The 18,954-nt window shown below is 47.2% G+C and overlaps 1 protein-coding gene across 1 annotated transcript in view; it reads right to left on the bottom strand.

The window, feature by feature from the left end:
• Positions 1-18,954, bottom strand: part of LDLRAD3 (low density lipoprotein receptor class A domain containing 3) — a 269,205-nt gene that overhangs the window by 187,496 nt on the left and 62,755 nt on the right. The window contains exon 2 of the mRNA XM_040259025.1: positions 899-1,045. Coding sequence (XP_040114959.1) covers positions 899-1,045 — 147 coding nt within the window. The remainder of the gene's footprint in view (positions 1-898; positions 1,046-18,954) is intronic.

Here is an 18,954-nt window from a genome sequence, read left to right as displayed (position 1 = left end):
CCCAAAGCCCAGGAAACAGCCAAGAACCAATGTCCAGCTGTGTGGTCCCCGGGCACCGAACAACCCGGGGCCTCCACACTGGCCCCAGTGTGCTTCCTGCCAGCCAGCATGCCACAGCCCAGCTCACTCTGCAGCACCCAGCTTTGGCAATGAAGAGAAATAAGGCTCTGCGACCAGGGAGAAGGATCCCACCACTCTCTGGGGGCCCCTCAACTCACACCCCCAGGGCCTTCTTTCTCGGAGATGACCATCGACCCAAATCTCGTGCAGATTTGGGGTACAAAATGGGTAAGAGGCTAAAGAAGGGAGAAGGATGGGGAGGACAAGAAAAGACCCTGGTCCTGGTGGTGCCCATCTGAAAATGCTGCCCCAGGTGTCGGCAGAGAAAAGGGCATTTGGAAGCAGATTACCATAAAGTCAGTACCAACTCCATGGCAGATACCTGAGGTGATGCTGCAGTGGACCTAACCATCAAGAATGCTGCACGATGTGGAAGACATGCAAGGTGGTCTCCAGCCCGGGCCCCAGGGTCAGGCAGCCAGGGTTCAAATCCAGGTCGGCTGCTTGCAGGTGAGGAGACACCGGAGCTGCTCAACCTCTGGGAGTCTCAGCATCCCATGTGGGAGGGGGAGGCGGTGAGAGGACCCCAGGGCAGGGGTGAGGAGAGTCTGGTGAAAGGGTTCCCTGCTCCCCCAAAGCTGTGGCTCCCACCACACCAAGACCTCTGCTTCTGCACTGACCACGCTGCTCTGAGAGTGAGTTACAGGTGGAGCAGGCAGGACAGCCGGCCAGAGGCCCGAGCCCCGCGACTGGCAGCTCACAGACTGGGGGGAACTCCCCACTGACACCCCGGGACGGCCCCCCGCCCGCACCCCCAGCAAAGGGCAGGCCCACTCACGGCACTCCTTCTCATCACTCTTGTCGAAGCAGTCGGGCAGTCCGTCGCACTGCCAGGCACCGGGGATGCACCGCCCGTTGCTGCACATGAAGTTGCCTGGAATGTTGCACTCGTTGGTAAAGTTGTTCCCGGGGAGCAGCTGGCTCTCTGTGGGAGGAAAGGGACAGGGCGGTGAGACGTCATGGCCAAGGTGCCAAGGACCCGGGCCCCCACAACTCTTCCTCCACACAGGCAGTGCATGTGGCACTTCCAGTGGGTGACGTTGCCTCTCTGGGCCTCAGTTTCCTCATCTGTGAAATGGATATATGATCTGCCCCACCCCCAGGGATTCTGTGAGGCCTACATGAGAAAAGCCCTTCACTGGTGCTGAGCACACAACAGACGCTCACAGACTTCTTGCTTTGTCGAAGACTGGTCACAAAATGCACACATTTTTCTTCTGGTCATTGGCAGAGGCTAAAAAGAAAGTTTTCCAAGGCAGGAGTGAACGAGGGACTCTCAACGCTTCCAACAATGGGAACTGCAGGCTCCTTCCAGGTCTCAGACTCTGCAGCCCTATGATCACAGAATCCTTGAACTCCGGCCAAGTCGACAGGAATACTGGGAGATAATTTCACTATAGGAAATAGGAGCCCCAGCCCACAAAACCAACCTGCCTGGGGTCACACGGGGAGGAAAGGCCAGGCTGAAACTTGAGTGCAGGCCTTCTACCCCCATAAGAGTACCAAGTCCCTGGAAGGCTTGCCAAGAGTTCCCAGAGATTTAGCACCAAGCCTCAAGGTTGAGACTCAACTCCACTGAACACAGTCATAGAATGGCAGGCCCCTCATCCCATAGGGCCAACTCTTGGGCTGGAAAGCAAACAGGGGAGGTCAAAGAGAGCTGAATTCGTCCACCTACGGACCCTGAAGGCTAACTGTCAAGGGAGCCAGGGTCTGATCAATCGGACCCATCTGAGCCGCTGTGATCAAAGTCTGAAAGATCATGAGCCATTGGAAATAAAACAGTCTTAGGGGAAAAGGAGTTGTTAAAAAAAAAAAAAAAAACGGACCAGTCCTTCCAGGACTCCCTCCTTCCAGGACTCCCTCCTGAATCTACAATAGGCATTTATTGAAACTTTATGACCATATTCATCCACTAGGTAGGTTCTAAAGATGCAGAGATGGAAGCTAGGCTCCATCCTCCAGGCTGGAAAGGCACAAGGGAATACTAACAATTTTAGTGCCCCGTATTAAGAGGAAGTCCAGACCTTTGTGGAGCAGTGGGAGGAGAGAGGGCCCTCGAGGCTCTTCCACAGGCTCTCATGCCAGCCCCCCGACAGCACACCTTCTTTCATGCCAGCACCCTATACCTGATTTCTACCTGGAATGCCCTTCAACCCATGGGGTCTCCCGGGAAATCCCAACACACCTGTTAGCATAGAACTTCTTTGTTACTCTACCTCGGAAGTGTTCCCTGACTTCCTCAAGGAGAAACGGGCAGTCACCCTGTTGTGTGGCTATGGTACTACTGGGGTAATACTGAAAACACTTTATAACTGGAGCAAGCAGGCAGCAAATTGGAAAAGACACAGCCGTAGACAAGGGGTACCACACCCGCCCAGGTGCCATGGATAGTCCTCAGAGACCACCTGCTCCGCTGCACTGAGTTAACAACGTACAGGAACACCCTACTGAATACGAGCTTTCGTAATTCACCGAAGAATTCTAGAAGAGCAGATATAGGGAGAGGCCTCATGCTGCCTTAAGAGCCTGCACTGGGCTCCTAAAAACCATCCTTGTCCCCTCCTCACTCAGCCACCCACTACGAGGGCCAGGCACCAAGTCCTGCACGCCGGTCTCCACTGCCACAGCCATGACATCAGCCTAACCACCACACCCTCTCACCAGGACCCCTGTCACAAGTGACCCCTGCCTCCTCCCTTCAGGCCCATCTCTGTGGCCAGGGAGACCTTTCCAAAGAGCAAATCGATCGTGACACTTCTCGACTTTCAAAAGCCGTTGAAGGGTTTCCTCAATGTTCTTAAGATAAAGTCAAAATTCAAGGCATTAGAGAGAGGTCACAGGACAGAGGTGGCATTTGTAGGGTCCGCTGGCAGAGGCAGAAATGGAGCGCAAGGGCCCCTCGCGTCCACAGGAAGATGGCAGAGATCAGAGTACACAGGCTCAGCCCAGGGCACAGACGGTACGGAATGAAAAACCACACAGCTCTGACGGTCTGGAACTGAGAATGTACTGTGCCTCCTCTTTCCCCCCCGTTCTACACCCAAACCAGATATCACTAATCATGGGGTTCTGTCCACTGAGCCCACCCTCCATATCAGAACCCCTCTCAAGACTGGGCTTGCGAAAGCCACCACCAGCCCTGAGATGGTCGTGAAACCAGCTGCCCCTCTCCAGACAGAGGCACGAGATGCCGGAGTGGGGCTCCTAGGAGACAAGCCTAGAAGGACAGCCAGGTGCTGGATCCCCTCCAGAGACTTGATGCGTAACACTGAAGACCTATGCATCCAGCTGTTTCCTAATAACTGCTCTGGGCTCCCCCCAACACACACACCCCACAAACAGGGAACTCTTCAGGGCTTAGAACATAGCTGCAATTCTGTTTTGTTTGGAAATCACTTACACTTCCTAGTGCAGAGCTAGCTTCTTGAAGGCAAGCCCCTTGGAAGAGTCACTGGGACTGTGAAATCTTATTCTGATAAACAGATTTCCAGGGCCAGAAAAATTGGCCAGATTAGATTTCAAAGTGCTTGCCCTGAGAATCCAGAGCCTGGAGGCACGGGGACTTGATAAACGAGAGGGTGGAGTACAGACTAAACACCATGTGGGTTAGACACAGGTGGTCTTGAAGCCATAGGGCTCCCAGAGCTTTACTGGCAGGACCTCGGATCTCGTGCCCCGGTGTATGAGAATGCCAAGGAACCATTCTTGTGCACATCTCAGCAACTCCATCACGCGTGCAAGGGCTGCAGAACCTTGTGCTTTAGAAGTGACAAGATCAACAAACACAAAAGGAAAAGGACAAGCCAAGGCCGAGAGAGGTTGAATCATGCTGACTCTGTCTTCAAAAATCTTCCACAAATCACTACGGTTGCCAGAGGGGAGGATGCGGGAAAGGGATAGTTAGGGACTTTGGGATAGATAGGTCCACACTGCTATATTTAAAATGAAAAACCAACAAGGACCTTACTGTACAGCACAGGGAACTCTGCTCACTGTTATGTGGCAGCCTGGATGGGAGGGGAGTTTGGGGGAGAACAGACACACGTATATGTACGGCTGAGTCCCTTTGCTGTCCACCTGAAACCATCACATTGTTAATCAGTTATGTTGCAAAGTTGTGTCTGACTCTTTTGCGGCCCCAGGGACTGTACAGCTTGCCAGGCTCTTCTGTCTATGGGATTTCCCATGCAAGAAAACTGGAGTGGGTTGGAATTTCTTTTTCCAGGCTAATCGGCTATACCCCATTACAAAATAAAAAGTTTACAGAAAAAAATCTTCCTCAAACCCATCCAATGTGCCTCACTAAACTGGCACCATCCAATCCAAGCCACCGAGATCCAGGGTCTGCTTTACACCAGTGCTTCTCAACAGGGGGCACTTTTGCCCCCCAGGGGACAGATGGCAGTGTCTGGAGACATTGTTGGTTGTGGCTTCTATTGAGTAGAGGCCAGGAATGCACCCCCGTAATACACAGGACAGCCTCTCACAACAGAGAACCACCTGGCCTGAAATGGCAGAAGAGAGCCGATTTGAGAAGTCCTGGCTTAAACCAACCTTTCACTTCTCACTTTCCCCACCCCAGGTCTTTCTCCTCACAGCAGATGAAGATGTTGCTGATGGCTCTTCTGTGCCCTTGTAATAAATCTAAAACTCTTGCCAGGGTTTATAAGACCTGGTACCCGCCCCACCTCCCCACCCCAACCTCTACAACCTCATTCCATCTCCTCCATCACAAATGTCCTGCCTCCAGTGGTCCTTTGCTCATGCTGTCCACGGACCTCGATTCTTCCACACACCTTGCATCTGGTATTATGGGTTGAATGTGTCCTCTCACATGCTGAGGTCTTCACCCCTGTATCTCAGAATGTGACTGTGTTGGGAGGCAGGGACTTTAAAAAGGGTGATTAAGTTAAAATGCTGGGAAAGACTGAAGGCCAAAGGAGAAGGGGGCGGCAGAGGATGAGATGATTAGATAACATCACTGACTCAATGGACATGAATTTGAGTAAACTCGGGGAGATAGTGGATGAAAAGGAGCCTGGGGTGCTGCAGTCCATCGGGTCACAGAGTCAGACACGACTTAGCGACTGAAAAACAACAACGAAGTTAAGATGAGGCCGTTTGCGTGGGCCCTAATCCCATCGGTCTGGTGTCCTTACAAAAAGGGATGAGGACACAGACACATACAGGGAGGGTCATGTGAAAACTCTGGAAGAAGACAGCTGTCTACAAGCCAAGGAGATAGGCCTCAAAAGAAACCAATTCTGCACACTTTGATCTCAGACTTCTGGACTCCAGAGTCATGAGTAAAGAAATGTCTGGTGTTGAAGCTGCTCACCATGTTTCCTTGTCACGGCAGCCCTGGCAAACGGCTACATCTGACTAATCTCATTCGTCCTCCACTTTACATCCCTGACTCTGAGATTCCTTCACCGACACCCCGTCTAAAGCCGGTCCCCCCGTTTCCAGCTCTGGGAGTGTTCCATGTTCTCCCTCATCCTGATGTGTGCTCCCCAATGCATCTGTACTATCTCTCCACCAGACTGCACAACCCCAAAGGGCACTGCTTTGTTTTGCTCTGAGTCTTGGGCATCTGACATTTAGTAGGTTCTCAACAAATATCTGTGGTTATTCTCAGAAGAAAACCAAATGTCTAGTTACTGATTTATCCCCCATCCCTCACACTGCACCTTGGAAAGTTCCATCTACCCCCTGCCTCATCCCCTTAGAAGGTGAGTGGGATCTGTACATACATAAAAATAAGGGACATGGGGGTGTCTGGATGAGTATAAGGAAATTACTACCCTGCCGGCTTTAAAAGAGGTTAGAAATCTTTTGAGCTCGACAGCAGGACTTTCTAGTGGCTGAAATATTTATCCCATCTCAGTGTCTTGGGACACATTTAGAATCCAAAAAAGACAAGCATTAGCACAAAGTTGGCTAGCTGGGATTTTTCCTTCTCCTTTTTCTTTTTTCATTAAGCTGAAAAATGAAAAAGAGTTGCCCATTTTCACTACAGCAGCACATCACTTACTTAAAATAACTACACCATCTGCACCAAGAACAACAACAAAAAAAACACACCCAAGTCCTCCCCCATTGGGAAAAAGGAAAGAAGAAGCTGCTGCTGCTGTTTCTTCCAAAATTTTTGGCACCCACAAATTTTTATTTGATGAAGGGGTGCTGCAAAAACTCAAGACAGCTGCTGCCTTCTGTGCCTTCTGGAACAGGCAGTAAGCAATGCTGACTTTTTCCACTGAGAAACGGGAATTCGCTTGCACTGATTGGAGCCCTCCACATGCTCCTCCCTCCCTCTGTTGATCTTCCTCCTGTAAGGTCACCCCTTATCGTGATGTCATACAGACTTGGCATCTGCAAACTATCAACAGGCCCTGCTTTCAGATTTGTGTCCAATCACCTTCGCTTTTAGCCTTTGCTTCCTGACCATTGGGTCTGCAGGCTCCGTGAAGAACAAAACAAGACATATACACGTATACGTACAGACACACATACAGCTTAGTGTTCCCATCTGCTGATCTCAACTAGACTTTCCCCTAAAACCTCCCTGGAGAATAAACACACCTCTTCCCGTTCCCTGGTGCCAATACACATCATGTTACGAGGCCACTGAAGACAACCATCTGCTTTCCCTTTGACTTGCTCTTTCAAATACACATGAACATCTCAGGCATGGGCACACATAAAGCACCAAGTGAGCAGGTCCACCATGATTAGTTTCTCAGCAGCCCTGAAAAATCCCTGCAGGTCCTTTCGACTCGTGGTGGCACTGGTGTCAGATGGAACCAGACACATCTGTCTTGAGCACTTCCCAGAGCCGTCGGGTTCTCATCAAACCAACTGCTTCCCGCTAGAGCTATCTGGGGAGCATCCTAGCTGTCAGCAGGGTGAGAGGATTCACACATGGATGTCCGAGCCTAGTGTGAGGATGGGCCTCTGCCTCCACGTGCAGAAGCTGGACCAGGTCTCAGCTGTCAAAACTCTGCACAGCAACCTGCCCGCCTTGAGAGCCCATTCTAAGAACCCCAGTCTCTGCATATCCACTTGTTCAAAGAAGATACGGCCCAGGGACATAGGGGAGAAGTTATAAAATGACTCATGGATTCGGCCCAGGGCTGACACCCTTAGCATTCAAAGATCTCATTTTTACACAGATTTCATGGAGCTTCCCTTGTGGCTCAGACTGTAAAGAATCTGCCTGCAATGCAGGACACCTGAGTTCAATCCCTGGGTTGGGAAGATCCCCTGAAGAGGAGAATGGCAACCCATTCCAGTATTCTTGCCTGGAGAATCCCACGGATAGAGGAGCCTGGGAGGCTACAGTCCACTGGATCGCAAAGAGTCGGAGACAACTGAGCAACTAACATTTTCACTTTAATATTTACACATACAGCATATTATATTTACACTGACCCTGAAAGAAGATGGGGCGTAAATTTCCCACAGGAATGATTTATGGATGGAGTGAGTCACCTGGACAGTGCACAAGCTGAGCTGTCTGCCCAGCATCTGTGCTTCCCTCTCCATTTCCATTTGCCTCTCTCGTGCAAGGCAGAGCAACAGCCGCTACAAAGTGACGAGTCCTTGTTTCCTTCTTAAAATGAGTGAGCAAAGAAAGCCAATGGCTAGTATTAATGAGGCAAGCAAAGAGAAAAGCGAAGAGGTCTAAGAAAAGGACAGCTCTTCACCAGGAAATAGCTGTATAAATTATTTTCATACTGTATTTATAGCCTCATTAAGGGCCCGAAGCTGTTACTTACATTTTTTAGTTATGCTTCATTGCGTTTCATGAGGAAAATTATATCCCAGCGGCATTAACATTGTGGGGATTTGCAGAGCTGGCAGGATGTGGCCCTTGTGAGGCCCAAGGTCCATGACTCAGGGGCTGGACAGCAACACTGGGGTATGCTGTTCCTTGGGTGGGTTGATTCTCAAAGGTGAGTTCTGAGCACCGCCCCCATCCTGGTCCCCAAACCTCGCATGCTCTCTTTAACGGCCCTTAAGAAGATGGTTATTGACTTCTCACTCCGGAAAATCTAACATCTACTGACATTAGCACCTGGCAAAAGTCTAACATCCGTCAGTCTTCACAGTAGTCCTCTGAAATAGGCTCCACACCCATTCTGCAAACCAGAAATCAGACTGAAGACCACAGCACAGAGATCTGCCAGTGTTTTGGGTCAGACAGTAAATATTATAGGCTGTGCAGCACAGAAGGCCAAATTAAAGATATTACACCAGTACTTATTAGAAGAGGAGGGAAGAGAGTATTTTACACAACTTTTAGTGATGCAATTCAAAATACTGACATAACAATCAAGAGCAATTTTTCAGTAGTGCAAGTCTACTAATGAAGAGAACAGAATTCTTCTGGCGGGGGCGGAAAGGGACAGGTGGCCGAAGTTCAAAGTTGGTATCCCCTATCATTAAAAGCTACTGCAAATGTTTAGTTTTTCTCAACCACTTTAAAAGGGTAAAAACCATTCTGAATTTGGGCACAGTGGACTGGCTTTCGCCCCTGGGCCATAGTTTGCATACTCCTAAGCAAGAAAGTAGGTCTACCTAAAATATCAAAATGGAAGAGCCACTCAATCCAAAGGGTCTTCCTCTCTATGTCATCACACCTCCTACACTCTAAAACAAATCCTTTGGTTTAGTGGCTGCCCTCACCACCACCACAAAGGCAGGGATCTCTGCTGCCCTACGTCTCCAGCAAGTGCCAGGCACCCAGCAGACATGCATGAAATGCTTGTTGGCTGCATGAGCGATGACTCCTAAGGGCACTTCCGGTTCTGACATGCTCAGCTTCTGTGAATTTATCTAAGCCCTACCTAAACCTATTTATGTGTGCTCATTCGTGTCCTACTCTTTGCAACCGCATGGACTGCAGCCTGCCAGGTTTCTCTGTCCATGGAATTTTCCAGGCAAAAATGCTGGAGCGGGTTGCCATTTCCTACTCCACGGGATCTTCCCAACCCAAGGATCAAAGCTGCATCTCTTATGTCTTCTGCATTGGCAGGCAGATTCTTAACTGCTGCACCATTTGGGAAACCCGAATCTATTTATACTTCTGTGCAAAAAGCAATGGGTAATGAGATTGGTTCTGTAAAACATTCCTGAGCTCCCATGAGGGAAGACGAGAAACAGAGAACTTTTCTGGATGAACTTCTATAGGCATTTGCTCTTCTTTCACACACGCTGGGTCCTCACCAAGAGTGACCTGCATGGCAGGCCCGGGTGAGAACTTAGCTCCATGTGCCTTCTGTCTTTTCAGCTTCAATCGACAGCAGCAGCAGGAAGTAAAAATCAGGCAGTGAAGATAAACCAAAGGACAAGAGAAGGGACAACTTTATAACCAATTCATCAGGCTTGAAGATAAGCCAGGCTTCAGAGAGGACCAATCAATCCTGTACTTCAGCACCTCTCAGAAACAGCCAAAGGGTCAAGAAGAGGGGAATTCATCTCCAACTCCAAGGTCGGCACAGTCCCATCTAGCCCAGGACAGGTGCAGCCATGCATACAGTCCTTAGAAACCATTGCGCATCCGGTACTGTGCTCTGCACAGACACATCAAGGCAAGCATGGAAAGTCTCAAAGCAAACCAAGAAATAAGGCTAGAAAAGCAAAATGAGCTCCATTTAGGCCCCAAAGCATACCCTGATGAGCACAGGGTAAGCAAGGGTTTCTAAAAGAAGAGTCAACAAAGCACAAGTCATTAAAAGTGGAAAATATGACTGCATTGAAGTGGAAAACATCTGGTTATTAAAAGATGTTACAAACGAAGTTAAAAGATAAGCAACTAACTGGAAATGGTATCTGCCATATATATAACCCACAAAGATCCATATTCAGGATTTCCTTATAAGACTATATATGGAAACATAGACCACCCAACAGAAAACTGGTCAGAGCATAGAAATGAACAGTTGTGTTCCCAGATGAGAAAACTCAAATAGCTGCTTCAGACAAACTCAAACTCAAACTCACTTGTCATCAGAGCATGATAAATGAAACAAAGGAGTTCTCTTTCACACTTACCAGACTTGCAAAGATTTGAAGTCTGATATTCTCACGTGGCAAAATGATGGGTTACATACAACGTGAACTCCCAGCTACAGGTGTGGAATAATGCAGAAGAACCATTTAGCAATGCCCGGTGAGGCTGAAGGTGTACCAAGGCTTTAACCTAGCTGATCCTATTCTGGTACCTACTCCAGGCCTCATGTACAAGACAAGAGCAACGGAACCTTCATGGTGGCACTGCTGTAATACAAAACTGCGAGACACACCAAAGTCATCAAAACGAGAACGGATGAAGAATTCAGTCCATTCAAAGCTATGGACTAATTTTTCCGGGTTGGAATTTAATGAACTGGGGTGGTGCAAATCACCATGGGTCAATCTGAGAAAGCTGATGCTTAATGAAAAAAGTGAGTAGCAGAATATACCTTGAAGTACATGCTACTTCATCGAAGAACATGCTACTCTAATAGATACATCCAGACGTGAAGGTATTTTTGAAAATGTGTAGGAAAGGAAGATATCAGATTCAGGATAGTGGTTACCCTCTGTCGAATGGGGTCAGAGGGTATCCAATGAACGTCAACTGTAAGATTTCTTTCTTTCAAGCAGTCTGAAGCAAGCACAACAAAATATCAGAGTTTAATGGAGCTGGGTGGAAAGAACATAGGCTTTCTTTGTGTTATTCTTGGTCCTTTTCCCAACCTTTAAAATATGTTTCATTAATAAAATTTATTATAAAGACCAAATATTATGCTAATATTTGAGAAAAGTCTATGAAAGACATATGGAACTATTTATCACTAGTGTTCTAGCATCAAAAACTTCATCAACTATAAAAGGAGGAGAGATAAAAGGGGGCAAGTGCTCACACAGAGGAAAAAAATGCAAGGACATTCATCTGAGAGATTGTCTATTACAAACTCTTTTCATTTTCTGAAAGGCAGCAACAGTTGCAGAGCAGAAGCGGATTGTAGAGGAAAAAAATAAACACTTCTCACAAGACAGATTTACCCACCCAAGTCACTAAGGCATGACATTCCAAAAATAAAAATAACAAGGGTCAGCCAGGTCAGATATTTTATAAATACTAACTCCCTGAGATGTCAGGGTGGGAAAAAGCCACAGGAAAGCTTGCTTTCTCAGAATAGTCCATGCCATCTGCTTCCTTACTCCACCCCATCCCCCAACATGGGGATGCAAAAGGCTGCAAACGTGGGCTAAGCTGGGGCAGCCAAGGCTTTGATTTGGTATGCCCCATCACCATTGCCAAATGTTTGATTCTCTTACCAGTGTTAACTAGCCGTGTGACTTCAGACAGGTAAGTTACCCTCTCTGAGCTGGAATTTTCCACTCATGAAACTGGGGTGACCCTACCTCCCTATCAGGGATGCTGAGGGATTAGTGTAGTTGCTAAATCATGTCCGACTCTTTGCGACCCCATGGATTGTAGCCCACCAGGGTCCTCCGTCCATGGGATTTCCCAGGCAAGAATACTGGAGTCGGTTGCCATTTCATTCTCCTGGGGATCTCCCCAACCCACAGATCAAACCCAAGTCTTCTGCACGGCAGGCAGATTCTTTACCACTGAGCCAGCTGGGAAGGGATATAATACATACACACATATATAATACATTATATATATATGTAATAGAGAGATAAGGTAAATATAACAGTGTAGGCAGCAAACACTGGGAGTTCAATAACAGTTCTAGTCTGTGACTCCTTCCTTCCCTCCACCATCGCCCTGCCTCTCCTCCTAGGGCAGGTTCCGTAGTGGTAACGCAGACAAGGCTGAGCCCCCTTCCTCCCTCTGCCTCCTTAGAAAGGGCACACAGACTGAGCAGGTGGAGCTGGTTGGCTGGCTGAGACCAGTGGTCACTTAGGTCCAGAAAAGTAGACTTTGAAGATAGTCACTAGGTTTTAAGAATTCACAATGCGACGCTGACTGTGTATTCTAACACACGACAGTCTCAGTTTCACTATTCCTAAGAAATAATTAACCCTCCACTGATCATTCCTAAGGCTCTTTAACAGCAGCCAAACTATATTCATGAGCCAACCCTTCCAAACCATGTGGTTATGAAGCAGGTCAAAGGTGAAAGGCATGTGGGATTTCACCGTTGGAATCTGGCGGTGAAACTCCATCTCTTGGGGTCTCAGGTACCCTGGGTGTAAAATAAAGTAGTAACAGATGACGTCCAAGTCCCTTCCAGCTCTGGACCGCTCATTCTTGCTTCCATGGACACACCCTCGGTCCCTGAGGCAGGCAAACATTTGCCATCTGCCCATCCTAAATACATTCTCTAGCATTTAAAACTAATAGCCGGGGTTTACACAGAGCTCCTCTGCTGAGGGTCTAAAAACATTCCCGCAAGGCAGGACTGAAGGCAGTTCCTCCTTTTCAAACACAAAGAGACTAAGACTCAGAGGTCAGCCTGCCTCTACAAAGGGCAGGGCTGGAACAGGCCAGAGAATTCAGGTTCCAGCCCCTGGGGGAAATTTAACTCTTGCCACCACATTTTAGGACTCCGACTTCCTGCATCATCCCCCATGGGGATGGTCTCCCACCTCCCCTGCACCCAGAAAAAATAATCTCGAAAGAGTCACGAACCAGACCTGCCTTCCCCCATTCCCTATGGAGTCAAGGGCTCCCTGGTTCCCTGCAATCATCCACAATTTTCTATCACGTCTCAGCAAATGAACGACTGTCTGGCTTATCACTTCCGATTAGGAGAGGAACTCTGCCAGGGAAATAAAAAACGCTGGCCTGTTACCACCAAGCAAGGGGGGGAATGCATATTAACTGGTGCGTCTTTTTAAATTTTCTTAAGCAGCTTAATCCATTAAACCCGTCCGTCCTGCTTCTACAATCTGCTCACGTGAGCACCTCCCTCCATGCTCAGCGCGCCGACAGGCCCTCCATCAGGAGAAATTAGCTGACTTCTTGAGCAAATGATGTTTGTACATCCAGCAAGTGCCAGAATTAAGCAGTATTTACAGCTGGAGTCCCGCTTCAGTCTGCGTGTCTGAATGAGCGCTGATTTCAGAGGGAGCCACTCATCTTTGCAAGAGATTTATCGGATTTGGTAACGATAAAAGGGCTGAAACCTTGCAGGCGAACCTGTTCAGATTCTCCACATTGTGAAGGGTAGTTTATGATGGCCCAGAAAACAAACCAAATTAAAACCAAAAGAGGGATCCATTTCACAGCTGGCTTCTTTCAGGTCAGCCCTAAAGCCCACAAACTTTAAATTCTAATTCCACTCCACTTAAGCTCAGGGGGATGGCTTAAGTCCTCTGTGCCTCAGTTTCTTCATCTATAAAATGAAGATGGACCAAACAGGAGCTCAATAAGCTCCTGAAGGTGATCTAAGAGCTGTTTTGTCCCTTGTGGTATTGGAAGTCATATACAGTCCCAGATTTGAAAACATTTCAACTCTCATTGTTTATCATTTGGACCAGAAAACCTCTTACAGAAAAAAAGAAAGATACGGATACTAAAAATTCAGCTGAAGCTTCCGGCATTTTCAGACATTTTATGACAGCACACAGATTGGGGCCATAGATTAGCCAGACTTCACTTGTTAAAAGTATTATTATCCACTATTAAAGAATGACTATTATATAAAGACTAAATGTAATGTGGGCAGAGACTATGTCATTACACAAGACATATCATTATAATGTAGTTACATGATTAATAATTAGAGGAAAGGTGATCTCAAGTGCAAAAGAATCCACCTTAAACTGAAGAAGACAGAATCCTACCCGGTGAGATGAGAGATTGAGAGACGGGAGCTGCTCATTAAGAAAGGATTTTTTGATAACCTGAAGAGGCCCTACCACGTGGCTCCAGTTCAGGTTTGCACAGCGCTCTGATAACAGGTGCAGCTCAGCACCAAGACACTGGAAAGAAGTCAAAGGCTTGGTGAACACAGAGACCAGGATCGCCTTTCAACAGGCTCAGCCCCTAGAGTCTGCATGATCTTCACCCTCTGACACCCAGCTGGTTCCTGCCCCCTTTGCTCTCCTGGATCTATTTTCACAAAGTCTCCAGGGGCCTCCCAACTGATGAATCCAAGAGCTATTTATTAATTTATTTTCCTGAAAAATAGTTGATTTACAATGTTGTGTTGGATTCTGGTGTACAGCAAAGAGATTCAGTTGCGTGTGAGTATGTATATATACTCTTTTTCATATTCTTTTCTGCTATGGTTTATGCATATTGAATATAGTTCCCTGTGCCATACAGTAAGACCTTGTTTATCCATTCTATATACGTCAGTACGCATCTGCTAGTTTCATACTCCCAATTCAACCCTCCCCACCCCTCTTCCCCTCTGGAAACCACAAATCTGTTCTCCATGTCTGTGAGTCTGCTTGGTTCATAGATAGGTTCATTTGCATCATAGTTTTGATTCCACAATTAAGTGATGTAGTATAGTATCTGTCTTTTTCTTTCTGATCATTATCTTAGTATCATAATCTCTAGGTACATCTATGTTGCTGCAAATTGCATTATTTCAGTCTTTTTTATGGATGAGTAATATTCCATTGTACATCTGTTGATAGACACTTAGGTTGCTTCCTTGTCTTGGCTATTGAAAATGATGCTGCTATGAACATAAGCTTTCATGCAGCCTTTCAAATTATAGTTTCATCCAGATATGTCCCCCAGGAGTGGGATTATTGGAGCATATGGCAACTCTATTTTTGATTTTTGGAGGAACCTCCATACTGTTCTCCATAGTGACTACATCAATTTACATTCCCACCAACAGTGTAGGAGGCTTCCCTTTTTTTCCACACTCTCTCCAGCATTTGTAATCCAAAAGTTACTTTCAGACTTTATCTGGCACACGACCAGGCTGCAGTGGATAAACTGGATGGCTCCCTCCTCCTGAAACTCCATTCCCTCGGTCTCACCAACATGATGTTCTCCAGTTCTCGCATCTTCCCCACACTCCTGGCTCTTTGATCATTCCTCCTCCATCTCCTTGAAGGCTTCTCTCACTCCACCCACCCCTCTTTCACCTCTAGAGTTGTGTCTCCCAATGCTTGAATGACAGAGTCATCTTCCCTGGATAAGTTCTCTTATCTGCCATGAGGGTCAACTTCCAGCTCAGCTCTCTTCCCTTCAACTCCATCCTCCACCCACAACTGCACACTTCTACCCACTACTGCCCAAGACACCCTGTTCCAGGCATCAACTCATCATGTTTCGAACAGAGCTCTGTATTTTTCTTCTAAACCTGCCCCTCCTGTATCACTCAGTATCTCAGTTGGTAGAACGGCCAACCATCCCTCCCCCTTTACCCATGTCAATCAACCAGTGTAAAACATTTTTCACTTTCATCTTTCCTCACCATTCCTACCACTCACAACCCTAGTTCAAATACTTCTCTCTTGCCTTTATGGCTTTGCATTAATAGCTTCCTCGCTGGCTTTCCAAAATCCAGTCTTGACCTCTAAAAGGCATCTTTCACGTAACCATAGAGCAAACCTGATTACATCCCTCACTGTCATTCCATGGAGGGTAAGGTCACGGCCCTGGGGTCAGCACAGGAGGGGTGCGTGTCTGGCCAGCCCACCTCTCCTGCGGCCCCTAACATGCAGGTCACTTTATAAGCTCCCCTATCAGAACTTTCAACATAATTGACGCAAATGTTTATCTCTTCCCTTCTCACAATAGCCACTGTTTGTGTGCCAGTCTTCCCACAAAACCCCACGAGCAACTTTCACACCAAGGGAGGGAAAGTGTCCTAATGTAGCCCAGAGCCAAGGATAGAATGCTGAAATGAGACAGGGTGGGAGGCACGAAGTGTGTGGGTGTATAGAAATATGGATGGCTGCTTCTTCGGGCTATCATATTCTGAATAGCCTCTCACTCAACATTTTGTGGATGATTCCTGCAAGTTAAAATTATTCCTCAATCATATGGACAGTCCACATTTGTATGCAGCTTAAGATTTATGGAATGAAGACATGTTTTTTCATGCTCAGATAACAATTTGATCTCAACTCAATTATCTGAAAAATGGGAGCAGGGGAGCAGGATTCCCCAGTAATTTCATTCCTATCACTGTTATCGCGCTCCTTTCTGAGAAGTCCATGGGCTCAGGGATTTTCTACAGAGCCGTCTTCACTTCTAGATTTGCTGGAGCTTAAATGGATAATTCTCCACGGCTCAAAGTAAAAATTCCAACACGCCCCAATCCTTTGACGGTAACCTCGGCAGGTAAGAGCTGGCCTGCAGGACTCTTGGGCGTGAGAACTCTGTCTAGGGCATGTGCTGTCAGCAAGAGCTGACACAGCTGTTGGGGACACAGGAAAGACAACATTCTGCGATGACCCATTCTCTCAAGAGCCTGCTCACAAGAAATCAAGGTTCCTGGGAGAGAAGAATCAGGCCCAGATGCATCCAGGCACTGACAACATGCACAAGAGTCAGGCCCCCTTCTGTTTCTGCTCTGTGCTGGGTTGCAGGCAGCCTCAGGCAAGCCTTCGGGCTTCCATCCAGGGGGAGGCTGATTCCCCTTTCACGCAGTGAATCTCAAACCATCAGCACCCCACACACTTGGCCTTTGTTTGTTTCTTTCCGTATCCAGGGAGCAGTGACAGCTGCACTGAAGACTGGCATTGGGGGCTGGGACTCTCACCCAGAGCAGGCAAGGCAGCAAGCCCTCTGCTACTGGAGCAGCGTGGGTGGCCTGGAGAAATGGAGGGGTCTAAGGGGTTCCGTCAAAGGTGTTCCTGCCATCCAAGGTCTCGGGAACACTGGGACTTGGGCCCCCAGCCACCTCCATTCCTGGAAACCCTGGCCTCCTTGGAACAAACAACCCAGTCTGTTTATCAGCATGGGAGGTGGCTACCCTCCTTGGGCTCTGGACGTGGAGGGAAAAGTCCTGGCTCCATGTGAACCTGCCAAGAGAGTTTAGGGAGCAGCACCGATCTGGGAAATTCCAGCAGAATGAAGAAACACCATGAGCCAGAACTGCCAACAGAGCTCGAGAGACGCTCCCAGTCTCTCCTTTTGTCGATCATGGGTCTTTACGCTAAAGACTGGAGCGGCCGCGGTCTTTAAACGAGGCAAGGAATTCAGCTTCTCACTGAACATCCACAGTAATCAGCTCCAACAGGAACCAACCCCTGCCTGGCACTGCTCCCTTTCCAGGGCACATCACCATCCACCCCACACTGCACCAACGATAATGCAGTTACAGACAGCCGGGACTCTCCAGCTAAGAGGAAAATTTGCACCTAATTAGATAAAAACAAAACAAAAACCAAAACTTTTAATCAGCACCAAAAAGAAGATGGACTACTTGATCTTTTGTGGAGCTTTATAGCCCGGAATGCCCAATCAAGATGATTTTTTCCTAAATGTTATCTTTCAAAACAATCCTCTGTGTCCCTATTTACAAAGAATTTAAAAATTCATAAGAAAATCTCACACAAACCAAGGGAAAAACAGATACAGGAAATAAACAAGCATGTCACAAAAAAATGCAGGTGGCTAATAGAAAAAAAGGTGCACAACCTCAATGGCAATTAAACAAATGCAAATGGAAATGCCATTTTTAAAAACAATCTGATCAGCAAAAGTTAACAAGATGGATAATACTGAGCCAGCGTGGCTGTGTGTGGCTCCAAGGATGTTGGCACACTGATACTACTGGGGGAGAAATCAGTTGGTACCAGCTCTCTGGGGCTATTTGGCAGTGCCCTGCACTATTTAATCGGAGAAGGCAATGGCACCTCACTCCAGTACTCTTGTCTGGAAAATCCCACGGACGGAGGAGCCTGGTGGGCTGCAGTCCATGGGGTCGCTAAGAGTCAGACACGACTGAGCGACTTCCCTTTCACTTTTCACTTTCATGCCTTGGAGAAGGAAATGGCAACCCAGTCCAGTGTTCTTGCCTGAAGAATCCCAGAGACGGGAGAGCCTGGTAGGCTGCCATCTGTGGGGTCGCACAGAGTTGGACACGACTGAAGTGACTTAGCAGCAGCAGCAGCAGCTTAGCAGCAGCAGCACTATTTAACATGAGCTTATCTTTGGACTCACTGGTTTCATTTCTAGGAATCTATCCTTAGGAATGCATGTGTGCTAAGTCACTTAAGTCCAACTCTTTGTGACCCCATGGACTGATCGCAGGCTCCTCTGTCCATGAAATTCTTCAGGCAAGCATACTGGAGCAGGTAGCCATGACCTTCTCCAAGGGATCTTCCTGACCCAGGGATAGAACCTATGTCTCTTGTACTGCAGGTGGATTCTTTACTGCTGAGCCATCGGGGAAGCCCATCCTTAGGAATATATTAATATAAATGCATAGAAAAACACGCAGAAGGCTGGTTTTCCTTTACATGGTTATGTGCAAAAGCTCAAAACTTTAAAGAACGTAAACATCTACCAAGCAGGAGATGGGTAAATATGATATGGCATACCCACCAAGAACACTATAGCCTTAAAAAAAAAAAAAAAAAAAAAAAACCAGCAGCCAGAATGTACTGACATGGAAGAATATCTACAATGTAGGCAGAGAAGAGAAAGCAAAGTGCAGAACAGTATATATAGCGTAATCCATTTTTGTTTATCTCTAGAGATGTATGTGGTAATATATATAAGCCCCATTTACATCTGCAGGTCTTAGAACATACACTTTGAGGGAAAAAAGTGAGATGTCCTTTCAAAATATGGGTTATATTTTCTATTAGCATCTTTAAAAAAAAAACAAATTTCTTAAAATATCCCCATAAGTAAATATGCCTGGAGAACTTAATAAGAGTAAC

This window comes from Oryx dammah, unplaced genomic scaffold, assembly GCF_014754425.2.
Source record: "Oryx dammah isolate SB20612 unplaced genomic scaffold, SCBI_Odam_1.1 HiC_scaffold_17, whole genome shotgun sequence".
In the NCBI taxonomy this organism is placed as follows: Eukaryota; Metazoa; Chordata; class Mammalia; order Artiodactyla; family Bovidae; genus Oryx; species Oryx dammah.
This window is presented reverse-complemented; position numbering and strand designations above follow the sequence as displayed.